Source organism: Rhinopithecus bieti, unplaced genomic scaffold (assembly GCF_001698545.2).
Source record: "Rhinopithecus bieti isolate Rb0 unplaced genomic scaffold, ASM169854v2 scaffold_26430, whole genome shotgun sequence".
Lineage (NCBI taxonomy): Eukaryota > Metazoa > Chordata > Mammalia > Primates > Cercopithecidae > Rhinopithecus > Rhinopithecus bieti.
This window is the reverse complement of record NW_016811756.1, coordinates 63,442-80,836: the sequence shown is the minus strand read 5'-3', so window position 1 is coordinate 80,836 and position 17,395 is coordinate 63,442. Positions and strand designations below refer to the sequence as shown.

The 17,395-nt window shown below is 50.4% G+C and overlaps 1 protein-coding gene across 1 annotated transcript; it reads right to left on the bottom strand.

Annotated features, from left to right (window-relative positions):
- Positions 1 to 10,924, bottom strand: ECSCR (endothelial cell surface expressed chemotaxis and apoptosis regulator). The gene is made up of 10 exons (XM_017895028.1): positions 10,769 to 10,924; positions 6,387 to 6,431; positions 6,005 to 6,055; positions 5,793 to 5,852; positions 4,753 to 4,797; positions 3,302 to 3,415; positions 2,828 to 2,926; positions 2,583 to 2,619; positions 523 to 619; positions 1 to 355 (listed from the first exon to the last, which is right to left on the bottom strand). The coding sequence occupies exons 1-10, from the start codon at positions 10,827 to 10,829 to the stop codon at positions 347 to 349; spliced, it is 618 nt and encodes a 205-aa protein (XP_017750517.1). The 5' UTR covers positions 10,830 to 10,924; the 3' UTR covers positions 1 to 346.
- Positions 10,925 to 17,395: the final 6,471 nt, after the last annotated feature.

Sequence of the window (17,395 nt, the reverse complement as noted above, 5' to 3'; positions counted from 1 at the left end):
TTAGACTGCAGGCTAGAACATAATTTTAATGCAAAGTAGAAAGGATCAATCCACTTCGTCACTTTCCTTGCTCTCGCTCTGTCACCTCCTCTTTCTTGTGGCTCTGAGAAGGTGGGGGAAGCAGGCAGTATTTCCACAGCAGTTGTCCATATAGGAAAGTGTCTCCCCCATTGGTAGCTTGCTCCCAGATCTGGGGCAATGCTAGTGTCCTTTAGATCTGGGAGCAGACATGAAACAATAAAATAATTTACATGTGGTTCATTGCCTCTACTAATTCCATCTCTTCCTCCTTGTAGTCACAGGGCAGCTGCATCGTCCTTGGACTCATGGGGTCCCAAAGTTACTTTTAAAGAACCTGCAAAATAAATGCATAATGGGGAAGAGTGAACTTCTTAGGAGTGGTGGGGTAGAGAAGAGGGGAGAAGAGCCAGGGTCTTTCAAAGTATCTCCTTTCTGGCCTGAAAGTAGGAGGAGGGGAAAGGTGAATTTGGGGAAGGAAGGCAGGAAACAGAAAAAATGTACCTTCTCTGCTGAGAGACTTTGTTTGCCATTATTCATGTTGATGTTCTTCATGGAGATAAGGGTGATGCTGTCTTTCTCTCCATTGGCTGTGGAGCAGCTGGGGGAGGAAGGGTGTCTGGGTTAAAGAGAGGAGGAGGGCAGGGCAATGGGGAGTCAGGGAACTGTGAGGTTGTTGAGCCTTAGACCTTTGTCTCAAAAAATCTATATGTTGGTGGTGAATCATAATGAAATGAGAGTGTGCTTTGAAGACCAGAAGACTGCATTTATTTATTTATTTAGAGATGGAATCTTGCTCTGCCACCCAGGCTGGAGTGCAATGGCGCAATCTCAGCTCACTGCAACCTCCACCTCCTGGGTTCAAGCAATTTTCCTGCCTCAGCCTCCTGAGTAGCTGGAATTACGAGCACGTGCCACCACACCCAGCTAAATTTTGTATTTTTTAGTAGAGACAAGATTTTACCACGTTGGCCAGGCTGGTCTTGAACTCCTGATCTCAAATGATCTGGCCATCTTGGCCTCCCAAAGTGCTGGGATTACAGGTGTGAGCCACTGTGCCTGGCCAAGACTTGCATTTAAATTTTGGTGTTACTACCTACTACTTGTTTGATCTTTACCAAGTTACAGTCTTTATTAAAGCCTCAATTTTATTTTTTTAGTTTTTATTGAGACAGGGTCTTGCTCTGTCACCCAGACTGGAGAACTGTGACACAACCACAGCTCACTGCAGCCTTGACCTCCTGAGCCTACACAATCTACCTGCCTCAGCCTTCCAAAGTACTGAGATTACAGGCGTGAGCCATCACATCCGCCAAAGCCTCAACTTTTTTTCCCCCTGAGATGGAGTCTTGCTCTGTCACCCAGGCTGGAGTACAGTGTGTGTGTTGTGTGGTGTGGTGTGTGTGTATGGTATGGGGGGATGTGTGTGGTGTGTGGCTGTGTGGTGTATGTGTGTTGTTTGGGTGGGTATGTTGGGTATGGGGTGTGGGGTGTGTAATGTGGGTATGTGTAGTGGGGTATGGGATGTGTGGTGTGTTTGTGGTGTGTGTGTGGTTTGGGTGGGTGTGTGGGGTACGTGTGTGGGGAGGGTGGGTGTGTATAGTATGGGTATAAGGGTGGGTATGGTGTGGGTGGGTGTGTAGGGTATAGGGTGTGGGGGATGTGTGTGTGTAGTATAGGATGGATGTATTGGTGTGTATGTATAGTATAGGGTGTGGGGGGTGTGTGTTTGTGGTGTGGATGTGTGGGGTATGGGGCATGTTGTGCGTTTATGGTGTGTGTGGGATGTGTGTGTATAGTACAGGGTGTGTGTGTGGTGCATGGGGTGTATGTGGTGTGTGGGTGTGTGTGTAGTGTGGGGTATGGGATGTGTTGTGTGTTTGTGGTGTATGTGGGAGTGTGTGTATAGTATGGAGTGTGTGTGTGGTATGTGAATGTACGTGGGGTGTGTGTGTAGTATATGGGTGTGTGTGAGTAGTGTGGGGTGTGGGATGTGTTGTGTGTGGTGTGTAGGGGTGTGTGTATATGATGTGTGGGGTGTGTGGGTATATGTGTATAGTGTGGGGTGTGTGGTAGGTTTGTGGTATGTGTGTGTGTGTGTAGTGTGGGGCGTGTGTAGTGTGTGATATGTGTGTGGAGTGTGGTGTGTGGGGTGTGAAGCCTGTGGTGTATTTGAGATGTGTGTGTGTAGAGGGGTGTATAGTATGGGGTGTGTGTGGTTTGTGGGGGGTGTGTGGTAGGTGGGTATATGTGTGGAGTGTGGGGTGTGGAGTGTGTGGTGTGTTTGTGGTATGTGTGTGGGGTGTGTATAGTATGGGGTGTGTGTGGTGTGTGATGTGTGAGGGGTGTGTGGTGTGTGTGTGTGTAGTGTGGGGGGTGGGAGGTGTGGTATGTGGTGTGTTTGAGGTGTGTGTGAGGGTGGTGTGTACAATATGAGATGTGTGTGGTGTGTGGTATGTGAGGTGTGGGTGTGTGAGTGTGTGCGTGTGGAAGGCAGGAAGTGTGAATTCCCTCTGGGAGTTGGGATCTGGGTGTCAGATAGAAGATTCTTCTGACGTTCTTACCTTTCAGACAGCCCTGAACTCCCAGGTTTCTGGGGATCTGTAAAAGCCAAAGGCATGGATTGGGGCTCACATGCTGTAACTCACAAGTCCAGCCTTCCTCTCAAAGCCCACCTGGGGACCCTCCCGCTCATGGAGAGGCACTCATGTGCCATTCCTTCCCCCAGATGCAGGCTGGTGTGAGCTGGGGCTCTAGCCCTGGGTCTGCCAGCAGAGGGGAAAAGGGTCCCCGAGGGCAGGGTACGCACCTTCAGACTCCTTGCTCTTCTGACACTTGAACCTCAGGCTGACCACACCGACTAGGACAATCACCACAACCACCAGGATGACAATGAAGCTGATAACGCCTGAACAGAGAAAAGAATGGGGTGAAGGGGGCCAGTCGGGGCAACAAAGGGGGGCCAACAAGAGTCCAGCGTTCCTTTCCCAGCTGAGTACTTTGTAGACAGGCTCCAGGAGCAAAGTGAGTTCCACTTCTCTGCTGAACAGGTGAGCTCTCAGCCTGCCGCCCCTCTCCATCCCCTGAGAACATGGAACCCAGCACAACTAAGAAGAGTGGACTGGAGGGGCAGGAGCCCCCCTCCCACAAGGGTCTTCCTCATAAGCCAGAACCTCCTGGAACAAATGGGTGAAATTTGAACTTGCGTTTCCAGATCTAGAGTCCAAGTCAATTCTAGGGGTGGGGTTCCCTCCTATGTCCCACCTTCTCCTCCCGCTCTCACCAAATGCAGCCACAGTGAGCACAGTCTCCGACGTGGGGCTGGGCAGGATGGTCGCATCTTCCCTCATGCTCAGGCTCATGGTGGTTGAATTGGGGGGAACATTTTGAAATGTGTCTAAAATGGAGTGGGGTCAGGGGCATCAGTGAAGGGGACTGACACAGCCTATCAGCGAGAGCTAGCTTCCCTCCCGCTTCCCCCAGTGAAGGACCAGAATTTATGCTGCAGAGCTATGAGGTCAGACTGGGCAAAATAGAGCCGTCTGTATTGTGCCAGGGTTGAGGTGGGAGGAACGTTTCTGCTCAGGCAAGGCTCCAACAAACCAGGCTGCTTGTTAAGGGCAAAGGTTTCCGACTCTCTTTAAAAGTGCTATGCTGGCCTGGTGCAGTGACTCATGCCTGTAATCCCAGTACTTTGGGCGGCTGAGACAGGTGGATCACTAGAAGTCAGGAGTTTGAGACCAGCCTGGCCAAAATGGTAAAACCCCATCTCTCCTAAAAATAAAAATAAAAAATAAAAAATAAAAAAATGATCGGGCACAGTGGCTCACGCCTATAATCCCAGCACTTTGGGAGGCCAAGGTGGGCAGATCATGAGGTCAGGAGTTCGAGACCAACCTGGCAATATGGTGAAATCCCATCTCTACTAAAAATACATGATTGGCCGGGCGCGGTGGCTCAAGCCTATAATCCCAGCACTTTGGGAGGCCGAGACGGGCAGATCACGAGGTCAGGAGATCGAGACCATCCTGGCTAACACTGTGAAACCCCGTCTCTACTAAAAAATACAAAAAACTAGTCGGGCGAGGTGGCGGGCGCCTGTAGTCCCAGCTACTTGGGAGGCTGAGGCAGGAGAAGGAGGCGGAGCTTGCAGTGAGCTGAGATCCGGCCACTGCACTCCAGCCCCGGCGACAGAGTGAGAATCCGTCTCAAAAAAAAAAAAAAATACATAATTACCCAGGCATGGTGACGCGTGCCTGTAGTCCCAGCTAGCCAGGTGACTGAGGCAGGAGAATTGCTTGAACCCAGGAGGCAGGGATTGCAGTGAGGCAAGATTGTGCCACTGCACTCCAGTCTGAGTGACAGAGCGAGACTCTGTCTCAAAACAAAAAACAAAAAAAAAACTAGCTAGGCCTGGTGGCACATGCCTGTAATCCCAGCTACTCAGGAGGCAGAGATTGCAGAGAGCCGGGATCGCACCACTGCACTCCAGCCTGGATGACAGAACAAGACTCCTTCTCAACAACAAAAAAGGCACTATGTCACCTGTGTCTTCCCTCCTCAACGCATCATACTTCAGGCCCAATTGCTGTTCCACTTCCTTATCCCTCCTACTCCCCCTTCCCAAATAAGTCTGGGAGAATAAAAAATCTGAGAGCCAAGAGATAAGATGAGAGAAAGGGTCACAGATATCTCCTGCCCACTCCTCTTCAGGGTGAGCGCAGCAGGACATACCTCTGCTTGTGCCTCCGCCTCTTCCACCGCTGGGGACACCTGCGCCTGCACCATGAAACAGCATGACCAAGATGGGGGATCCCCCAGCAGCTCTTCTCCCTCTCTGCTAAGCAAAGGCCAATCTTCCTTGCCTGAGAGGAGTCTAGCCCTTTCCCAGCCTTTTCTGCCTTCCTTTTCCTTCATTTTGGGGTATCCTTCCCCTCCCTCTCCTCTCTGGCTATGCCTTTCTCAGTCTCAAGTCTAAGCTCCTTTTACCTTCATTGTGACCAGGCCCAAGTTTCTGCCTCTATGCCCCACCAAGCCTCTTTCTTTCCTGAGCCAGGGTGCCACTGATGTCGGTCCTGACCCCTGTGGCCTCCTGAAGAGGGCAGAAGGAACCCATCCAGATGGAACCTAGTGTTTTTCACCGCTGCCCCTCGCCTTGGGCACTCAACAAATCCTGATGTGTGCATCTGTGGCTTGGCCCAAGTTAGGCCCAGCCAGGTCAGGAAGAGCCCATCCGCAGTGCCTGCCCTCGGCGTCACGGGTTTACTGGGTGCCATGGGGGCCTGCACGGCCTTCTTTGGAGCTGCTGTGAATGAGGAAGCACATGTGGGCCTGCTCAGGGCCTTGGCTGGCGTGTGCACCGGAAGGGCTCTTCAGTCCAAAATCTTCCTCTTCTTTCCTGCTTTCAGTTCCAGAAGGGGCCATTCTCTTGTTCACCTCTGGGCAGTTCCCTCTGCCTGGAATAAGCCCCACTACCCTCCATCCCACAGCCTCCACGTGCTCAGCTGACCCTTTCTCGGCTTGGCTTCAGAAGCCGCTTCTAGCAGTCATCCTTGGCCCCCAAGTCCAAAGTGACTGACATGTGCCTGGGCTCCCACACTTCTGCTTGTGCCCACCGCAGCCCTTCTCACCCTGCATGTCATCATCAGCGTGAGGTTCTATTTCCTTGTCTGTTCCCCCTCGCCCTGGTCTATAGTCTCTTTTAGAGCAGAAACTGTGTCGGGGTCCTCACTGGGCCCTCCCTGGATGCGTTTGTAGTCTGAATGACACAGTACCTGGCGTACCGGTGCTGGCCAGATGGCTTAGGCTGTTAGCCTCTGAGGAAGGGATGTATCCTGCAAGGACAGAAGCAGATGGGGAGTGGGAGGTGGGGCAAGTTTAGTGACACCACACTCCCTCGCCCATCCAAGAACCCCTGGGCTCCAAGCAGGTCTGAATGAATGGATGTGGGGCAGGAGCAGGGACCTCAGTAACTGCACTCACTTACCTGGGTTGGAAGAAACTGGCTCTGTGGTCGGACTTAGACTGCCGAGGCCTCCTGAAACAGATCATCTGAGGCTGAGGGGTGCACAGCCTCCTACTGTTCCATCTCCCTCTCTTCTTCCCTAGATCTGTGTGTCTTTCTCCCTACCCCATTCCCCACCCCTCACTCCCAACCATTCACCTCTTTTTTCTTTCAAGGCACATTAGACTCGGCCAGGCTGAAAAAAAAAATCCTTAGATGAGCTCAGCTTTGGTGAGTCCTGAGAGCTCCTGCTCCAGCCGCAGTCCCAGCCCCCTGAGGTTAAGGCTAAATTGGCACAGAGCTCCTCTCGCCCTTCCTAAGCTCCTAGGCCTACACGCTGGAGTAGAGCCATGTTTGGTCTTACCCTGAGAGCTAGAGGTCTGAGTCGTTGTGGGCTGGGAGTTGTAGCCTGCAAGAGAAAGCAAAACACATAGCTTGGTAAGTCCCCTGCCTAGCACAGAGCCTAGAGAGGAATCCTCAGAAAGCCTTCTGGCACCGCCTGGGCAACATAGCAAGACCCTGTCTCCTTAAAAAGGTTTTTTTTGTTTGTTTGTTTTTTTAATTCTTCAGGCATAGTAGTGCACACCTGGAGTCCTATCTACTCAGGAGGCTGAAGTGGGAGGATTGTTTGAGCCCAGAAGGGTGAGGCTGGCTTCAGCAAGCTATGATTGCACCACTACACTCCAGCCTGGGCAACAGACAGAGACCCTATCTCAACAAAAAGAAAAGAAAAGAAAAAACACTGTCCAGGTGCGGTGGTTCACGCCTGTAATCCCAGCACTTAGGGAGGCCAAGGGGGGTGGATCATGTGAGGTCAGGAGTTCAAGACTAGCCCGGCCAACATGGTGAAACCCTGCCTCTACTAAAAATACAAAAATTAGCTGGCCTGATGGTGCACACCTGTAATACCAGCTGCTTGGGAGGCTGAGGAATGAGAATCGCTTGAACCCGGGAGGTAGAGGTTGCAGTGAGCTGAGATCGTGCCATTGCACTCCAGCCTGGGCGACAAAGTGAGACTCCATCTCAAAAAAAAAAAAAAGAAAAGAAAACAGAAAAAACCCTTTTGGCTTTCTAAGCCTCCCATGCTAGAAGGCAGACACACTAGGCAGAGGGCTAAAGGGTGCGGGCTGTAGCTCATGGTGCTGGCTTCCTCCGAGACTGTGACTCAGTAGCAGCATCACCACTACCTCATGGCTCAGGGTCCTGAAGTCCTTCCCTGGCTCTTCAATCTAACATGGGCATTTTACCAACCTGATGCAGGGTCAGGGGAAGGTTATTTTAAACTAGTGACATTTCTAAGGAAGGACAGAGGACCTGCCACACCTTGACAAGGAAGGGCCCAGGACTCCAGGTCCATAGGCTAATGTTTACCCTAAGCTACTGTCACCCTAGTCCTGCCCCCAAGGAAGGGGCTAAGAGATGGGAAGGTGAGTGAGATGGGGATGGGGATTAGGGCTTGTATCTTGGCTGGAGGTAGGAGCCTGTGCAGGAAATAAGTTCTGAGGTATATATAGGAGGCAGGGAAACTCTAGCCTGAGCAACCCATTCACTTTTACAGGCAGAGGATACATAGGAAATGGTTGTTATTGACCAAACCCAGAGAGGGGTCAGTCACCAAGAGTCCCCAGTCAGAAGCCCTCACTGGCTTTTTTGTATGTACAAGTGTGTCTGCGGGGCTCTATGCAAATGTGAGTGCATGCTCATGTGCCCCTGTGTGTGTCCTGCTGTGTATGTGGAACTTGAAAGGTCAGGTTGTATTTGCTCATTTTCCACAATGAAATCATTCTTGAAACCTGTGAACAATGTGAAAGGAAAATAACGTGGGGAAGTGGAGCCGCCCAACTGGGTTCCCGTCCCTCTGCTTGAGTGGGGACTAAAGCCCCTGGCCTGGCTCTGCTGCTCCCTTGGCCTCTCAGCATCAGGGGAGCATTCAGCCCAGGCCTGGGTGGACAGAGGCGGCTGGGTGCCAGGGGTCCACCCCTGCCTGTGGCAGCCTGCTGCTGTGCTTATTTTCCTTAAGCCACTGCCTTCCTCCATGGGGCTATCATTTGGATACTGTAGAATTAATTGTTTCCAAGTGTAAAATTGCCAAACCCTGGGCCATGTTTTTCTAGATCACCATTTCTGAGAGTCCCATTCCCTTGTTGCGGGGAGGGGGATGGTCAAGAGGGAAGTTAAAATTTACAGGAAGCCCAGGCTAGAGAAAACCCTTTCTAGCTAGGGATGACCCTGGGAGAATCTTTTTAACCCAAGGCATGACCTGAAAACATCTATCAGTTACTAATCCAGCATATCTAATGTACTTTTTTTTTCTTTTTTTGAGATAGTTTCTCTCTTGGTCACCCAGGCTGGAGTGCAGTGGCACGATCTCAGCTCACTGCAACCTCTGCCTCCTGGGCTCAAGCAATTCTCCTGCCTCAGCCTCCTGAGTAGCTGGGATTACAGGCTCCTGCCACCACGCCCGGCTAATTTTTATATTTTTAGTAGAGATGGGGTTTCACCATGTTGGCCAGGCTGGTCTCAAACTCCTGACGTCAGGTGATCCATCCGCCTCAGCCTCCCAAAGTGCTGGGATTACAGGCGTGAGCCACCATGCCCGGCCTAATGTACTATCTAAATGCTGTAAGGTTATAACTTAATTTTTGGTGGGAAGGCACAAGGAACTGCCCTTCTGCATTTATCTAGAAAGAAAACTATTCAGTGGCTTAGGAGGAGTTCCAAAGTCACAAGCTTCAAGACCCACTAGCCTGCTCTTTCCTTGCCTCTTGCCCCTCCCACTACCCAAACTTCTTGTCACCAACAAAGATTCCTCTGTGAGTAGGGGAGGGACTTAGCAAGCATCTGTATCTACAGCAGAGGGTGTCTCTGACCACGGGGCCTGCAGACGCCCAAAGAGCTCTAGCCACAGGAATTTCTGATTTCTCTGGTTTCCCCTCTCTAATCCTGTCTGCGTTATCCCCTTCTGGTCTATCTCCACACACACCCCTCCCCATTTTCCTCAGAAGCATAGTTTAGTAGTTAAAATCGTGGGTGTTAATGGAGCCCGGCAAGCCTGAGTTCAAGTCCTGGCGTTGTCGCTCTCTGGCCTAGGCCTCAGTTTTCTTTCAAGTGCAAGTGACCAGCCTGGGCAACATGGTAAAACCTTGCTCTACAAAAAAATACAAAAATTAACCAGGTGTGGTGGCGTGTGCCTGTAGCCCCCAGCTACACAGGAGGGTAAGGCAGGAGGATTGCTTGAGCCCAGGAGGTCAAGGCTGCAGTGAGCCATGATCACACCACTGCACTCTGGCCTGGGCAATGGAGCTATCCTGTCTCAAAAATAACTAAGTAAAATGCAAGTGGTATTAGTACCTCGCAAATTGTTATGAGGGAAGGAAAATGCATATGAAGCACTTAACTCAGTACCTGACAAGCTCAATGAAGGCCAGACACTTTTGTTTTTGCCCCATTCTCTCAAATCCTCCAAGTCTCAAGTCTGCCCTGCCTCTGGGTATCCATAGTCAAGTCCCTTTATGGGCCTGAATATGCTCAGGATTCCTCAGTCCATCAAGATGAAGGAGCCAGGAAGAGAGGTTAGGAAACTCAGGGGGAGGTGATAGCGGCTTAGGTAGAGCTGACACAGGGCATTTGAGAGCCCTGGCACTTGCCTGGGAGAAAACAGTGTGTAGGGAGGCTGGGAAAAGTCTACGCCTGTGAAAATGCCACCTCATGAGCCTCACCTGCAGTTTCCACGACAGCCTAGACCCCCAGCCCGAGAACTGTGACTCTGTCATGGAGGGGGTAGAAGGGGATGGGGACAATCAGAGTTTTGTCCTCCAGCCCATGGGCTTTTAGAGAAATGCCTGCCCTCTCCAGGAGGCAGTGTTCTGGTACTCAGGCCTCTTACCCACCACCGATGGGGGGCCACCACCCCTCCCCATCCAAACCCTCTTGCGCACTCTTTCTGCTGCTTTGAGCACAGAGGACTTGTAGAGGGTGAGGTGGGGGCAGGGCAGAGATGGTCAAAGGGAAGTTGCTGCCCTGTGAGTCAGAATGTCCTGGACTCATCATGATTCCCAGCAACTGCTCCCTGATGCGAGGACCCCTACGAGTGGCTTCACAACTCATTGGCTGGCAAAGCCTGTCGGAGAGGTGAGGTTTCCGTGTAGCCTCCTCTGGAGGTCATCTCCTCTAGACCCCTGGATGTGAGAGTGTTATGCACATCCTCCTTGGTGAACAGTTCTTTGTGTCTAACCTGAGTCCCTCTTGCTGTGATTTAAGTTTACAATCAACATTTGGAATTCCTAGGCTGCTACTCCTCATGTGAAAGGAGAGAACAGATCCCCTGTGAAGCCCAAGGTGCAGAGGATTTGTCTTAGAACAGTTGATAGAGGGGCCGTAGTCAGCCCTTCCCGAAGATCAGAGGGTGAGCCTCATGAGTAGCCTGAGCACATCCTAGAAGAAGCTTTGGGCCTGGGTCTCGCACGAACACAGCTCCCTCCCACAATTCAGGAGGCCAGCCTCTATGGGGAGCCCAGCTCCCCCAGGGCAATTTCCTACAAGAGGGTTTAACCATAGCTCCATTTTACCCCTGCCTGGTAATCAGGACCCCCAATCCAACTGATCCCCTTCAATGAAAAGGCTCTGGAATTTCCCCTGGGCACAGTCCCTGGATGGAAAGCATGTGTATTCTGAGAAAGGGACTGACGCCTAGAATGGCCAGCTGTGGAGAGGAATTGCTGTGGAAAAGTGGCAGGCGCCTCTTACCTCGGAACAGGAGGAAGCCCAGGATCACCCAGCACAGCTGCATGGCTCCTGCGGTGCCCATGTCAGCTGGATATGTGGTGGGCAGGCAGCAGCTCAGTGGAGGCTCTGTCCATAGTGGAGAAGAGAGGGAGAGCTGGGGCGGGGTGGGGGTGGGGACTGGCTCTCCAGGAGCTTCCTGTCAAAAGAATAGAAGGAAACACATTGGGACCAGCTCCAGGGGCCCTGCTCAGCCATGTCCAGATGAGGATGTGAGGCTGCAGCAGCAACTGTGCCTGCCCAGCATGGCTTCTAGTGCCTATGCACAATGACTAACCATGGTAACCTGGCCCCATCCCCATTCTCTTCCCTTCTGAGGGATCCATCAGGTTCCACCACAGATCGCCTGGGGGTTTTTCTGGAATCTAACACCAATCCCGCCCAGCACTGTTTCAGACCAGGTTCTCCTTTCCCATGATTCAGCCTGGAAGCCCAGCCCACCAGCCGCCCATGCTCCCTGGACTCTGAATTCTCCACATTCCTCTCCCTCCTCAGGGATCCCAGTGCAGATAGGACTCCCTACATCTTTCAGAGAGGCCCAACATGCATGATGATTATTCCTTTTTTACTTTTTGTAAAGAGATAGGGTCTTGCTTATTGCCCAGTCTGTACGCAAACTCCTGGGTTCAAGTGATCCTCCTGCCTCAGCCTCACAAGTAGCTAGGACTTCAGGCATGTGCCACCATGCCTGGTATTGTTGTTATTAATAGAAACGCAAGAGTACCTATTTGAAGCACTCCTCCCTCTGCACCCTCACTGGGGTGAGGTGTCCCCTGTCCTCAGCATCCGGCAGCACTCATCCTTATCCCAGGATTCTCTTTCTTACAGACTACGAGCCAGCATTGTGACTTTTTTCAGTATTCCTTGGACCTGGCACAATGCCTGCCACATAGCAGGTCCTCAGCACATATTTACTGAACTAAACTCAAAAGATTTAAGGTCAGGGCTGCACAGTGGCTCGTGCCTACGATCCAGCACTTTGAGAGGTTGAGGCAGAGGATTTCTTGAGGCCAGGAGTTTGAGACCAGACTAGGCAACACAGCAAGACCCTGTCTCTACAAAAAAAAAAAAAATTTAATTAGCCAGGCATGGTGGTGCATGCCTGTAGTCCTAGCTACTCATGAGGCTAAGGTGAGAGGACCTCCTCAGCCCAAGAGTTCAAGGCTGCAGTGAGCTATGATCAGAGTGAGACCCCATCACTGAAATTAAAAAAAAAAAAGATTCGAAAGCAGAGGAATGTTACAAAAAATCCTACCTCCTTAATATTAATTACATTATTGTTATTAATTTCCTTCCAGTCTATTTGCCTTCCAGTCTTTGACAATATGCATATACATATACAATCATTTATATGATTGGTATCCTTTTTTCTTTCCTTTTTTTTTTTTTTTTTTTTTTTTGAGACAGTCTCTCACTGTTACCCATATTGGAGTGCAGTGCAAGATCTCTGCTCACTGCAGCCTCCGCCTCCCGGGTTCAAGCCATTTTCATGCCTCAACCTCCAGCGCAGCTGGGACTGCAGGCTCATGCCACCAAGTCTGGCTAATTTTTGTATTTTCAGTAGAGACAGGGTTTCACCATGTTGGCCAGGCTGGTCTCGAACTCCTGACCTCAAATGATCCTCCTGCGTTGGTCTCCCAAAGTGCTAGGATTACAGGCATGAGCTACCATGCCTAGCCCTTTTTTCTTTATTTTTTAAATATTTTATTATGAAGCAGTTACAAGAAAAGTTGAAAGTACATTACATAGAACTTTTTTCCCTGAACTGTTTCAGAGAAAATTGTCAACAGGATGCCCCATCACCCCGAATAGTGTGTATTTCCTACAAGGGACAGTCTCCTACATAATCACAATACAGCTATCAAAATTAGGAAATTAACATAAATATATTAATATCATCTAATCTTCAGATCCTATTCAAATTTTGGCAGTTGTTTCAATAATGTTCTTTATAGCAAAAGGATCCTGTCCAGAATTACTCATTGAAAGTCTCTTTAGTCTCCTTCAGTCCGGAATACCTCAGCCTTTCCTTGATTTTCATGACCTAAACACTTTTGAAGGTTACAGTCCAGTTATTTTATAGAAGGTCTCTTAATTTTGGTTTCTCTGATGTTTCCTCATGATAAGATTTAGGTTATCTATATTGACAGTGACGTCGAAGAAGCAATGTTGAGCCCCTCTCTTCGCATCCTATCAAATAATGCAAGATTTTTTTCCTTTTTTTTAAGAGACAGAGTCTCAGGGATGGGTGTGATGGCTCACGCCTGTAATCCAGCACTTTGGGAGGCTAAGGAGGGAGGATTGCTTGAGCTCAGGAGTTTGAGACCAGCCTGGGCAACATGGCAAAACCTTGTCTCTGCTAAAAATAGAAAAATTAGCTAGGTTTGGCCGTACCTGCCTGTAGTCCCGGCTACTCAGGAGGCTGGGATGGGGAGGATGGCTTGAACCTGGGAGGCGGGGGTTGCAATGAGCCAAGATTGTGCCACCGCACTCCAGTCTGGATGACAGAGCCAGACCCTGACTCAAAAGAGAAAAAAAAGAGAGAAGGTTCTGGCTCTGTCACCCAGACTAGAGTGCAATGGCGCAATCTCACCTCACTGAAGCCTTGAACTCCTGGGCTCAAGTGACCTTCCTGCCTCAGCCTCCTGAATTGCTGGGATTACAGGCGTGAGCCACAATGCCTGGCTCAATTTTTTTTTTTTTTTCTGCGATGGAGTCTCATTCTGTCACCGAGGCTGGAGTGCAGTGGCATGATCTCAGCTCACTGCAACCTCCGCCTCTCAGGCTTAAGCAATTCTCCTGCCTCAGCCTCCTGAGTAGCTAGGATTGCAGGTGTACACCATCACGCCTGACTAATTTTTGTGTTTTTAGTAGAGATGGTGTTTCACCATGTTGGCCAGGCTGGTCTTGAACTCTTGACCTTGTGATCTGCCCGCCTCAACCACCCAAGGTGCTTGGATTACAGGTGTGAGCCACCGCGCCCAGCCCCGGCCCTGGCTCTATTTTTATTTTTATTATTTTTATTTTTTTTCAAGAGCGAGTCTCACTATGTCACCCAGGCTGGCCTCGTACCCCTTGTACTCCTCATACTCCTCATACTCCCCCTGCCTCAGCCTCCTGAGTAGCTGGGACTACTGGTGCACACACCGCCCCTGGCGTGCATGATTTGGATTTGTTCTGTTACTGAGGAGGTTTGCTTTAATCATAAAGTGGTATCTGCCACTGTATTAGTTTCCTGTGGCTACTGTAACAAATTACCACAAACTGGTGGCTTAAAACAATAGACATTCAGACCTTTATTCTGTCACAGTTCTAGGGGTTAGAAGTCAAAATTGAGGGGTCAGCTGCACCACAGTTGCTCCCAAGGCTCTAGGAGAGAATCATACTTTGCCTCCTTCAGCCGCTGGGGATTGTTGAGCATTCCTTGGTGTCCCTTGACTTGTAGTGCAGCATTATCACCTGCGCCTCTATCTTCCCATCACATCACTTCCTCTGTGTCTTCTCTCCTGGGTGTCTCTCAGAAGGACACTTGTCATTGAATTTAAGGCCTGTCTGGATAATCTAAGATGATCTCAAGATTTTTTTTTTTCTTTTTTCCTTTTTTTTTTTTTTTTTTTGAGACAGAGTCTCACTCTGTCGCCCAGACTGGAGTGCAGTGGCGCTCTGGCACAATCTCGGCTCACTGCAAGCTCCGCCTCCTGAGTTCACTGCAGTCTCCTGCCTCAGCCACCCAAGTAGCTGGGACTACAGGTGCCCACCACCATGCCTGGCCAATTTTTTGTATTTTTAGTAGAGACAGGTTTTCACTGTGTTAGCCAGGACGGTCTCGATCTCCTGACCTCATGATCCGCCCGCCTTGGCCTCCCAAAGTGCTGGGATTACAGGCGTGAGCCACTACACCCGGCCCTTTTTTTTCTTTTGAGACAGGGTCTGGCTCTGTCACCCAGGCTGGAGTGCAGTGGTGAGATCTCGGCTCACTACAACCTCTGCCTCTCAGGCTCAAGCAATCCTCCCACCTCAGCCTCCTGAGTAGCTGGGACTACAGGCGCACATCACTATACCCGGCTAATTTTTGTACTTTGTTTTGTTTTGTTTTGTAGAGATGGGGTTTTGCCATGTTGCCCAGGCTGGTCTTGAACTCATGGGCTCCAGTGATCCACCTCCCTCGGCCTCCCAGAGTGCTGGGATTCTTAACTTAATTACATCTGCAAAGATGTATTTATTTTTTTTCTTTTCAGACAGTCTTGTTCTCTTGTCCAGGCTGCTGGAGTGCAGTGGCATGATCTCAGCTCACTACAACCTCCGCCTCCCGAGTTCAAGTGATTCTCCCACCTCAGCCTCCTGAGTCGCTGGGATTACAGACACATGCCACCAAGCCTGGCTGATTTTTGTATTTTTAGCAGTGACGGGGTTTCACCATGTTGTCCAGGCTGTTCTCAAACTCCTGGCCTCAAGTGATCCACCCATCTCAGCCTCCCAAAGTGCTGGGATTATAGGCTTGAGCCACCGCGCCCGGCCTCCAGATACACCTTGTGCTTCACCTGCCCCAGCCCTGGAATCAGCTATTTCTTTAAGGGGCCTTCATTCCTTTGGCGCAAATGGTATTTAGAAACTGAGGGCCGGGCACAGTGGCTCACGCCTGCAATCCCAACAATTTGGGAGACCTAGGCATGAGGATCGATTTAGCTCAGGAGTTTGAGATCAGCCTGGGCAACATAGTGAGATATCGTCCACACACAAAAAAATTTTAAATTACCCAGGCATGGTAGTGTGAGCCTGTAGTCCCAGCTACTCAAGAAGCTGAGGTGGGAAGATCACTTGAGCCTGGGAGGTCGAGGCTGCAGTGAGCTGAGATCAAGCCACTGCACTCCAGCCTGGGCCACAGACCCTGTCTCAAAAAAAAACAAATTTTTTCAAGGAAAGAAACCGAGGTCTGAATTGTCAGTGTGCTCATTGGTGCTAGGGGGTAGCGTCTCTAAGGCCCTCCTCTGACTGCCATGATCCTTAAATATTACTTATTGGATCACTCCCCTTGCACTAACCAAGCTCCCATTTCTGCTCCCATTCCTTCCCCACCATGTGGATGCCTTCCTCACCCTCTCCCCCGTCCTCATTTGAAGTGCACAATTCAGTGGCTTTTTTTTTTTTTTTTGAGACAGTCTCCTCCCTCTGTTGCCCAGGCTGGAGTGCAGCGGCGCAGTCTCAGCTCACTGCAACCTCTGCCTCCCGGGTTCAAGCTATTCTGCCTCAGCTTCCTGAGTAGCTGGGATTACAGACATGTCACCAAGCCTGGCTAATTTTTGTATTTTTTAGTAGAGACAGGGTTTCACCATGTTGGCCAGGTTGGTCTCGAACTCCTGACCTCAGGTGATCCACCCATCTCGTGCTGGGATTACAGGCCTGAGTCACCACACCAGCCTCAGTGGTTTTTGTTTTTGTTTTTCTTTTTTGTCTTTGAGACGGAGTCTCTCTCTGTCGCCCAGACTGGAGTGCAGTGGTGTGATCTCAGCTCACTGCAAGCTCCGCCTCCTGGGTTCACACCATTCCCCTGCCTCAGCCTCCCAAGTAGCTGGGACTACAGGCACCCGCCACCACACCTGGCTAATTTTTTGTATTTTTAGTAGAGACAGCATTTCACCATATTAGCCAGGATGGTCTCAATCTCCTGACCTTGTGATCCGCCTGCCTCGGCCTCCCAAAGTGCTGGGATTACAGGCGTGAGCCACCGCACCCGGCTGCCTCAGTGGTTTATATATATTTAGAGAGTTATTCACCCATCCCAAATAAAACCAATTTTATAACATTTCCATTACCCTAAAAAGAAACCTCACACTCCTTACAGACCTATAGCTTTTTACAAGGCTAGAAGTGGGGTGTGGTAGAGGAAAGCAGCCTTTGCTCCTTACTTACCCAACTCTAGCCCAGAGTTTCCAATGACCTCAAAAGTTAGCCGCCTCTCAGACCTGCCCCGAGTCTATCATGGCAACCCCACTTTGGCCTGCTCAGGATGTTCCCACAGGCCCCTGTCCTTCAGCTCCCTCTGCAGACTCCTCAGCCTGCCTGCCTTTGGTGGCGATGGAGTGAAAGAAGGGTTGCTCTTTGCCTTCCTCTGGCCAGCAAAGCCACTTTCACCCACCCCTGGAGAGGTGGAAAGGAAAAGTGACCCTAGTGTCTGGAGCTGGATCAGGCGCCTCCCGCCCAGCGCAGTGATGGTAGGGAGAACCCCAGAGTCTTTATTTTTGGTTGCAGAGCTTGAGCCTCAGAAGTCAGGGCATGTGTTCTCTACGACATAAGAGCAGATTCTTGATCATTATAGCCCCCTCCAGCCAACCTAAGAGGCTCTGTGACAACAAAATCCAGAAAAAGACAGCGGGAGCAAGGCAGTGAGCATTCTGTCATGGCTCAGAAGTGCCCTCCTGCAAGTGAAGGACGCTCTGCTTGCTCTATGCTTCCAGGATTAAGAACAGATATGTATGTATTGTGGAGTGAGAGGGTACATTCCTCCAGGTTCCACTTGTATCAGCAAACTTTTGTTTTTTTTTTTTTGAGACGGAGTCTTGCTCTGTCACCCAGGCTGGAGTGCAGTGGCCG